Source organism: Bemisia tabaci, chromosome 3, assembly GCF_918797505.1.
Source record: "Bemisia tabaci chromosome 3, PGI_BMITA_v3".
In the NCBI taxonomy this organism is placed as follows: domain Eukaryota; kingdom Metazoa; phylum Arthropoda; class Insecta; order Hemiptera; family Aleyrodidae; genus Bemisia; species Bemisia tabaci.
In genome coordinates, this window is record NC_092795.1 from 32323732 (window position 1) to 32334429 (window position 10698).

The following is a 10698-nucleotide window of genomic DNA, read 5'->3' on the forward strand; positions in this document are numbered from 1 at the left end:
CTTTTGTCAATCCTAGGTGAAAATTGGAATTAAAATGGCACTGTTGCCAATTTTATTTAAGTTTCTATTAACATTCCATTATAAAATAAGTTTAAAATAAGGATACTTCCAATAATTGTCTGATTTTAAAACGTAATCCAAGTGAATTTATGGCATACAATGAATGGCTCAGCATCAGTGTTGCTTTCAAAATCTAAAAAATTCTACCTTGCCTTGGTTGTCAATTTTACTTTTTTTTAGGCAGAATGCAAAAATGAACATAAACTATGGAAACGCTCCAGTTTTTTGAGTACAAATAAATCTTGATACAGACAATACATTCATTGTTCCTTAAAGAATAGAATATCTTCGACTTAAGAATTACAAATGATGAGAAAATTAAAAAAAAAATTAAATAAATAAATCTATAGAAAAAGAAATTAAAAGAATAAAATACTTAAAATTATTAAAATATTGTTGCATGGATTTGTCAAAAATTATTATTTCGGCATAGCTACTAACTATTTTTTCATTAATAAGTTATTAAAGTTCCATTTTTGTTGAGGGTTGTCCTCATAGTATTAAGACCTCTGTGTCACAGTGACAGCATTCCGAAGAGAATAGGACCAGGCTATTGTTATGTTTCATACTTGTATTTCAAAATGCATTTAAGCATTCACATTATGATCTCGGCACTGGATGTAAATTCTTGGTAACATTCGCTGACCCCTCCATTCTGATGAAAAATACATCCATCTCCCAGTGAAATATATCTGGAAAAAAGTTGCATTTTCTCAATACGCAACGGTGCAGTGTCTTGGCAGTGCCAATCATAACAAGCTCATATATGTATAGAGCATGTTGAAAACATATCTTTGATCTAGATGCCTCAAAATAATTGAGATACTTGGTAAAAGTAAAAAATCGGCAAGATGTTGAGGTACTTGCTATATATTTGAAGGCAAGACTATACTCACGTATCAATTGAAAAAAATATTTTCACGGATATTCATAAATAAATATAAAAAAATCACAAAAGTCTAAACAAATTACCAAAAAAAAATTAAACAAAATAAAAAAAAGTAAAAAAATTAAATTAGAAGCATCTTTATTTTAAAATCATTTTATTATTTTTTGTTTGAAAAGAATTATGAATAAACTTGGCAGCAGTATTTTTTTCCAAAACCAATCGTTACCTGGGACTGACATCAGCCCTTGATATTTTGCCTTGATACGAGTTAAGATACCCATTGAAGTTATGTTCAACAAGAAAAAATCATAATCCATACAGAGTTCAAAGTTTTAAGCATGGCAACGCTGTATCACCACCGGTCAAAGAATTCTTCTTCAAATACAAACATTCATCTACAGATGACATAAATGGTTGATTTCCTGCCTCAAATCGTGATTAAATTCTACAAAAGTAGCTTCTTAAACACAGAACTCAAAAATATAGACATATTTAAAGCTCAAATATATAAACTTTGCAACCCTGTATCATTAAAACTATACTTGCATTTTGAGTTAAATTTTAACAAAAGCCTTAGTCTATCATAAAATTGCATCTAAACCCCAAAAGCATATCTTTTAGCCGTCACTAAGTTCGTTTTTAAGTCAAGAAACTTGATAAAACGAACATTTTTTACAGGTTTTTATGTCAACTTTGCAACGTTGTTTTAACAGAATTAGTAGTATTAATGTTTCAATTGAAATATGCATTCGATAATAATACTAACATTTGATAAAATGTCACAAAATATCATAAAACATCCAATTGAATCGTTCTGAGAAAATAAGATACCTGAGAATATGAGAATCTTAAAGCTCAAATATGCCAACTTTGCAACGCTGTATCTCGGAAACTAGACATATACTCAAGCTAAAATTTTTACTGGAGGCTTACCTCATCATAAGGTTTCATTTAAGCCACAAACGAACGAAATCCCCGGGTTCCCGAAAAGGGGCCAAAAAAGGCCCTTTTTTAGGGAGGCTCTTTCCCACGCCCAACGGAATCCCTGTATCAAACCAAACTCTCCGCCAAAAAAATTCTTAAGCATGGCACTTTCGATAAAAAAATAAAAAAAAATCTGCTGCACTCGAAATCTAGAGCACGCGGAGCCCTTCTTTGCGGCATTAAAATTCGTTATACCGAACATTTCCGAGGGACGCTCATCGGGAGGGAGCAGTAAGTTTTAGACAAGAATTATTAATCTTTTTTCTGAAGCATAAGAAACCGTGTCCATGAAGAAGCAGTTAAGTAGAAAAACAACGCACCGCGGAAAAATAGCGTCCTCAGAAGTATCAAGGTCCGGCTCAAGTCATTGACCCTCCCCCCCCCCCCCCCCCCAAAAAAGCTAATCCATTTGTTTTTCTACTTAACTGCTTCTTCATGGACACGGTTTCTTATGCTTCAGAAAAAAGATTAATAATTATTGTCTAAAACTTACTGCTCCCTCCCGATGAGCGTCCCTCGGAAATGTTCGGTATAACGAATTTTAATGCCGCAAAGAAGGGCTCCGCGTGCTCTAGATTTCGAGTGCAGCAGATTTTTTTTTATTTTTTTATCGAAAGTGCCATGCTTAAGAATTTTTTTGGCGGAGAGTTTGGTTTGATACAGCGATTCCGTTGGGCGTGGGAAATTTTTGAAAAGAGCAGGAAAAAAATGTTTCAAACTCTGTCAATCACTGAAAAATTGTCCGATTTACATTCGGTTTGGACAGGGTGACTTGTTTTTTTTTGCGTAGAATTGATTTCTGAAATAAAAAAGTAGGGGTGCCATTTGAAAAGTTCGACTTACAGGTGGGGCACCCCCCGCCCCGCGCCCCTCCCGCGGTTTGGGAAAATGTCGAATACGCCAAAAGGTGTCCCCCTCGATATAAACGAACACGTCTTTTACCGTTTTTCGAAATTCCGACGCGTTCGGCAGATATTCAAGGTGGCTCGTTTTTCGTGAGACACCCTGTAGGTACTGAGGTAAGTAATTTACACTTGATTTTAACGAAATTAAAGAATCCCAAAATGACATTTCTGCATTGAGATTCATGTCTAAAGAATATTTAAATCTGCAGAAAATTGAGTTCAGTGTTCGTGTAATCTTAAAATTATGAAACTAGAGAAAAGATGTGTCTTACTTTGACCAGATAAAGTTTAATTTTTTTCTTCAACATGAAATCACAATGAACAGATTTTATAGTAGAATCAAACCTTGAATTTGAAGGGAATTTTGTAATTTTGATTTTTAAACTTTATTTCAGCAAATAATAAATGTGCGGCAACCGAAGTGAGTCTAACTACATATTATTGTGCCTTATATTCTCCCATTTGTAAACTATTTTTGGTAAACCTAACTGTAGCATTAAAATTCAAATTTTGCTACCATACTGAATTTGCAAAAATTTTGTGTTCGATTGCGCCACTGTTTATCCCCGAAAAGAGTCGTTCAAATTATATTACCTCCCGAACTAAAAGGATGAAAGGAGTTCGACCCCGCGTCCCACATGACCGATGCATGAAGGAGAGTGTTTGCTCTGAGATTTCGTGCCATAATGCATAATCGGTGACATAATCGGAGAAGAATGTCATTCTTATTTTTTCCTTTTTTTTACACTTTTGGTGAACTTGTTATATATACTACTTTTCACCTAAATAGGGAGCTCCAGGAAACTTTTTGGAGGCAGGGGGCTTATCCCTCACCAAAGAGTAAACACGTGTCGAAGAGGGGAGTATTTTAGCGTGGCTTAATTTATACTCGTAAGCGACCCCTACAATTTGAAAAAGTAAGTTTTTCCAGAATTTCGAAGTTTCTGCATTGTTTCAGCCGGTGGAAACTCTCGACATGGATTTCTCAGAGCCGCTCTCCTCACTATCGCCTCTGCTGTGCGTGCCCCTATTGGCAGGATCCCTTTGCTTGGTGTTCAACTACCTGGTGTACTCGCGGCGCGTGGCTGAGTGGCGCAAGTGGAAGATCCCTTTTCTGGAGCCGAGCTTCTTGATCGGGCACAAGTACTTTTGGAGCGTGGGCAGCAACTCCGCCGTCGTCCCCATCGACCGCATCTACCGGGAGAATAAGGACAAGGACCTCGTCGCTTTCTTCATCGCCACCATGCCTGTCGTCCTCGTCCGGAGCCCGGCACTCATCAAACAGGTCAGTTAGACACGATTTGACAGAGGAAGTCCAACTAAATTGGAAATTCTAGAAAAAGACATATAAGACGAAGAAAAGTACATTATTTTTTGGGCAAAGTATAAAAAGGGCCCGATCCTCGTTTCACCGCGTAGGATATAATTAATTTGCCTAGTCTTTCCAATGAAGGCGAATCATGACTTTGTATGCTCTTGTAAACAAGAAAAGCCTATTTGATGACCTTTTGCGTTGGTGACTGATGAAAATATCTGCTTCTAGAACCCTATCACTTATCCTCTGTAGTCCTCTTGCTGGGTGGGTGACGAGTTTAGCAATTTGTTTGGGAGACAAACCAAGGTTTTATCTTTTTGGACCTATACTAATTACTCACCCGATAGTGCGTTCCCTCCATCGCGGGCCCTTGAATTATCACAAGTCAGAGAAACGAGACAAACGCATCATGGAAATGGAGCAAGGAAACGGAGCGCGTTGATGACGGCGCAAAGATACAACTATTCGTGCTTAATGGATGTCCCTGTTGCATCTGCAAAATTGAAGGCGCGATTACGCGAGGCGTGAACTTGGAGTTGCTTTTGGCAAGCAGATTAGTTCGCTGAGAGGAATTTCTGTAGAAAGTACCTAACTTTGATTACTGAACACCAAACGTTTTTGGTTCAAGTTTTCTAAGGCGAGGGACTGAAATTTCAAAGTTTAGCATGGCGTTTTACAAGAAACATATTCTAACTTGATTAAAGCTCGCTCCTGAAAATTTGAGAGATCCTTTTCTCTTTTTTCAGATATTCGCGAAAAATTTCGACGGAGCATTCAAAACTGGGTTTGCGGCATCGAAGAACGATGAGATCGAGCAGCATATGCTGTACCGATCCGCGGATAAAGGCGTGTGGAAAGCCGACAAAAACGCACTCTCACCCATGTTCGCCACGGCAAGTTTCAGCGGTGAGAGATTTGCCAAGATCAGCAACCAGATCGCCTGCATGTGGACCTACGTTGAGGAAACTCGCCTTCAGGGAAAGCCCATTAACACCAAAGAGGTTTGCATAATCGTATTCAAATATTTTCCTTACTTTAACTTTTAGTGGTGTATCTCACAAAAGTCAATGTATCAGTTTTTTTGTTCATTGTAATATATTTTCTCCATTCGGGAATAAATGCACTCATCGTTCTGCTCTCGTTATTTTTCAGGTGGCAATGAACTTTGTCCAGGACAGCATTGCCAACGGTTTTTTCAATTTGGACGCCAATTCATATGAAGCAGAGGGAGAACTTCATAAGCTCTTTGAGAGTTTTGTTGAACCGGGGTGGAGGAAACTAATGAGCGTATTTCTTCGGATGTATCTCCAAGGAATCCCAACTTTGGAGTCGATGGAGTTCATCACTCAGGAGCACGTCGAATCGATGAAAAGTTTACTTCGAAAGCAATTGGTGCAGCGCGGCAAGGCCGGAGACAATAAAAATGACTTCGTCGACCTCCTTATCAGGCTCAAAGAACAAAAACAAGATAGAAACAAGTTGGTTTTTGCAATCGCTAGCGATAGCAATATTCGTCATGGGAACTTTTGCTTCTGGGATATGAACATTTTAAGGTACAGTTCGTTTGTAGTATCTTCAGAATTGAAGGGGCTATGTAATTTTGTGTCGACATCTCTTTTTTAACATTTTTAATTTTTTTCTTTGCATAAAAGCTGTTATTTACCAATTATTTATTTTCGTTGGATTATATATGGTTTCCGGAAGTTAACGCATTTAACTTTTAGTTTCGCTTTTTCGGCGTAAAGTATGATAATTTTACTCTACTCATATGCCCGAATACGCATCATAAGTGACCTATGTGCTTCCTAAGTTGTCATTTTTCATTCAAATAGATGTAACTGAAATGTTGGATGTGTACTATACTACTTTCATGTCATTGCTTTATTTCTTTATTTATTTATTTATTTATTTTTTTTTTGCGTAGGCATAAATTGTTATTTTTTGCTGAATTTTGGAGAAAATATTGCTTTAAGAACGTGGAATGTAAATTAATTTTATTGAAAAAAGAAAATACCATCATTAATTTGGGCGAACAGAGAAAATATACATCAATATTTGGGTCAACATCTCCCTGATTATATGAAGGATGAATATATTAGTATTTCTGTATCAAAAAACTTAGCTTTTGTCTTCAGAGATACAATGATTCTAGTCCAAGTCAATTTGTTTTATTGAAAAAACAAAAACAAAAAATAAATAAAAAAAAACAACTGAAATGTTAGACATACTATTTTCATGTCTTTCTATTTGTATCAATAGGTTTTTTTTTTGCTTAACTTACGAACGTTGAATGCAAATTAACTTTATTGAAAAAAGAAAATAACGTCATTAATTTGGGTGAACATGTGGCTGATTTTTAAGAAGGAGGTATATTCCAGTATTTTTGTTTAACATATTAACTCACGAGAAAATGTTCGTACATTTATCATCTAGTATTAATTATTAGTTGATGATTAGTCTAAAACATTCAATACAACCATTAAAAACTAACTGCTATCGTCGGGTATCGAACTCCCGATCGCCTATTGCCCGCACCTAATCAAAAATATGAGGCGACTTAGTCAACTAGGCTATAACGAGGTGACGGGGAATGGAGTAAAAATAGCATAGAAAAGACTCGGACGATGGGCGGGACTTATCACAAGAGTTGTCCTTGAGACGCTTCGTAGCTTCTGTATTTCTAGGATATGAAAGAAATGAGCTAAGCGCATTACTGTAGGAGCCATGGTTCGCACTGTTTTAATGTGTCTCGAGGTTCATCCCAGCATGCATTCCGATCGCGGCAGTTGAGCTAAGGCAATATTTGCGTATCCATGAATTAAATCAATCAATCAAGCTCTGATTTTGACTTCTTTGTTCGTTACGAGTCCTCCAGAGCAATTTTCCACCTTGTACGATGGTTATTATGTCTTTATTTCTATTTGTAAAATTTGAGGTGGGATAATGGCGGCTTCTCAAGAGCACCGAGGTAGGCGATCTTTTGCACCAACGAACAGAAAACTGATGGCGAAAAATAACCAATCAGAACCTCCCAAAAAAAAGAATTTGCCCAAAATCGAAACTTCGTGGTTCTGCGCAGATTTACCAGTCAGACACGACATCTCAAGGTGGAAAAAAACTCGCTGAAAGCGAATTTTAGACATCAACACAACTTGACGTAGAGACATGATTGGCTAAAAAATACAACGGTTTTTGATACATCGGAAAATCAACCAAAAATCGAAGACTGGGCGAAACGCTCAAGGTCGCAGAGGCATAGGGAATCCCATAGCGATAGCAACGGAACGATTGTAATATCATGGGGAACTCCGTTCCCATGACAAAAACGATTCGGGTATGAGAACGTTCAAGTACTGCCAAACTTTCATTGCTCAAAAATGACGTATAAAATGAAGGGTCATCAAGCTGCACTACCGTGCTACAGAAAAACACCGTATGAACCTCAAGGCGTTGCCAAAAATCCCCTGGCAAATCGCTAATTTTCAGGAAAATTTTTGAATATTTGTTTATCAATTTCTCAGATAATCTTATTTCTTTTATTAATGTGATCTAAGACTTCTGAAAATTTCAAGGTAAAATATTCATAATTCTCCTCAAAAATAAACATTTTATCGAAGGAAATTTGGCAACGCTCGAAGGTTCATACGGCGTTCTTCCTTAGCACGGTAGTGTAAAGGGTTGTATTTATGGTCATTCCTAACGTCCTTAGAGAGGTCTCACTTAGTTCACCTTTACCTACATCGTGATCAGCACCAGAGTTATATTTTTTTACCTTGGGCGAGATTGATTAAGGCACCTCAGAGAGGAGATTTGAGAGATACCTTAAAGCCAAAGAGGACCCAGGTTAGGACCCACACACATTGTTAGACATTTGAAGGTCTCTCATTCGGCAATTTATGGATATTCAGTACTCTCCATCCTATTTTAAACTAAAAATGAAATTGAAAATAAATGGTTGGGGGGGGGGGGTGTTCACGAACAAGACAAATCAGCAAAAATGCACAAAACGGAGTACGCAAATTGCGCGTTACGGGAAACTCCAGGATTTCATACATTCCTGATATGCTCCAAGTAATTTGCGTGCGACTGCACCTAAACAAAGTAATCTCCATTGACTGTTTTTGTGATATGCAACAAACCCACTGGATTTTTAAATAACTAGGAATTGCACCCCCAACCGCTTCCTGGTCCAATCTTCCAAGACAAGACACCTCGCGCTTCAGTAGTTAAGTATGCATTACGCGTTACACTACTCTTGTTATATTATTCGTGGCGTAAGATGTGTAATGTTGCATTGATGCAGGTACCAGTAATGGAGCTTATTAACTCAGAGAAGTACTGAGAAAATGAGCATGCGAAGATATTTTTCAATCCCCCTTTTTTTTTCTTAAGAGTATTCATTTCTGAAATAAGTGTTTCATTTGTTTGAAATTTTAGAAATGGACATCACTAAGGAGATGATTGGCCTAGGATTTTCCTTGCTGTAAGGAGCTAACGACACGGTATCAGTTGACACTTTAGCAAGTTTTACCATGCACTTACTGTCCCTCCACCCGGAATGTCAGGAGCGAATTAGACAAGAGGTGGATGCGGTCATGAAAAAGCACAACACTACAGAATTCACTTACGAGGTTGTTCGCGATCTTCACTTCCTGGACCAGTGTCTACAGGGTAAGTGCAAAGAATTTACTGCCCTTACGTAACCAAGCCTCTGCATGTTCCTCAGGTTTTGCTCTGTGAAATCAATTGTGCAACAAAGTTTGTCGAAAATGTTTTCCCTTTAAACTTCAAAGAGTTGTCTGTAAAAACATCAATTGTTTCTCAGGAGAAGACTAGGTCTGGTTTGACCAATATATGAATCCCTTCATAAACTGCTGTGCTGCATTGCCGTACTAAGGAAGAACGCCGTATGAACCTTTAGGCGTTGCCAAATTTCCTTTGGTAAATCACGAATTTTTGGGAAAGTTTGTAAATATTTGTCCTCCAATTTTTCAGCTAATTTTGTTCCCAAACTCATCAAAAGTTCTTGAAAATTTTTTGGAAAAATATTTATAGCTTTCCTCAAAAATAAATATTTTATCGAAGGAAATTTGGCAACTCTCGAATGTTCATGTGACGTTCTTCCTTAGCACGGCAGTACTGTTTTCTCTTCTTTCTTTCTTTCTTTCTTTCTTTCTTTCTTTTTTTTGTATTTTCACTGATGTAACCTTGATTTCCGTGTAAACCCACAGAGGTGCAAATGACCTTAGATGCTAACGCTTTAAAATAAACTTATCTTACTACTACTACTACTACTACTTTCTATCTTTCTTTATTCTTTTCCTTTTTAAAGTCAAAATTGTGTGATTCAAGAGACTGCACGTTTGTACCCAAGTGTCTGTGCCTTGACGAGAGTTTGTACCGAGAACTTGACGCTGCCCGGCACTGATTACACTTTCAAAAAAGGCGAGCGGATAATTGTCGATCCTTATTCCATCCACCGCGATCCGGAATACTTTGGGAACCCGGATACTTTTGACCCGGACCGTTTCAGCCCGGAGAACAGAGATAGTAAATCGATTGACGCTTTCCTTGGCTTCGGCAAAGGACCCCGAAAATGTCCTGGTAAAGCATCAAGTCATCTATAACCACCATTCTATGTACTCGCATATAGGCTTAAAGTCTCTGCGAGGCTTAGAAGAAAAGAATTAATTTAAAAGAAATTAAATTTAATAACATGGGCAATTTCTCAAGACTTAAGATCATTGATGATGGGTCCATTACACTTAATTTTTTGCGTTTTGATGGTAGAGTCTTGCACTATCATGTCATGCCAAGGTCAAAATGATGTGCAAACCTCCCCTGATAAAACTTTAATTTTTGAAGGAAGTTATGAATACCCCTCCTTAAAATTCTTAGACATTTTAGATGAAATTGCGAATAAATATTCCCGAAAAATTGGGGAAAAGTACTCCCAAGTTTTTCTGAAAATTCGCATCTTATCAAAAGATATTTGGCATATTCGGGAGGTTCATGCGGCATCTTTCCTCATAAGACCGCGTAGATGAGGCACCCACATGTGTTGCTGTGAGCACACATCATCCCTTGTGCTGTGTGCTCTTATCGGGTACCCTCTCTAAATTCATAAACGTTCCTCTCTGAAATCTATTAGCAAACCTGAAATATTTCACCTCGGTTTTTTCCCTTATCTTTCATGATATTTATGTCCCATTTGATTACAATCATTCAGTTATATTAACATTATTTCGTGTCGATAATCCCCATCTCCTTTTGAACAGGTTACAAGGTTGGTTTCCTGATGGCGTAGACTCTGATTGGCTCTCTGGTGCACAAGTACGAAGTGAGATCACGCTCTCACACGAAGCAGATGGATGCCTACGATTTCCATCCGCTGAGTTTCGCCATCGTCCTCAAAGACGACGTCCTCGTCGACGTAGTTCCCCGAGAGGTTCTCGCCAACTGACAGAAACTTTAAATAATTAACTATAAAATCATTATAATATGTGCACTTATATTTAGGAATAATAAACTTATATGCAACTTGA

The 10698-nt window shown here is 37.6% G+C and overlaps 1 protein-coding gene across 1 annotated transcript; it reads left to right on the top strand.

The window, feature by feature from the left end:
- The first annotated feature begins 2733 nt into the window (after positions 1 to 2733).
- LOC109043870 (cytochrome P450 6k1) lies at positions 2734 to 10698 on the top strand. Its single transcript, XM_072298186.1, is given in 8 exon segments — positions 2734 to 2952; positions 3797 to 4123; positions 4900 to 5154; positions 5306 to 5635; positions 7990 to 7996; positions 8591 to 8824; positions 9506 to 9757; positions 10432 to 10698. Coding segments are annotated over 7 exon segments (1572 nt in total). The 5' UTR covers positions 2734 to 2952; positions 3797 to 3814; the 3' UTR covers positions 10617 to 10698.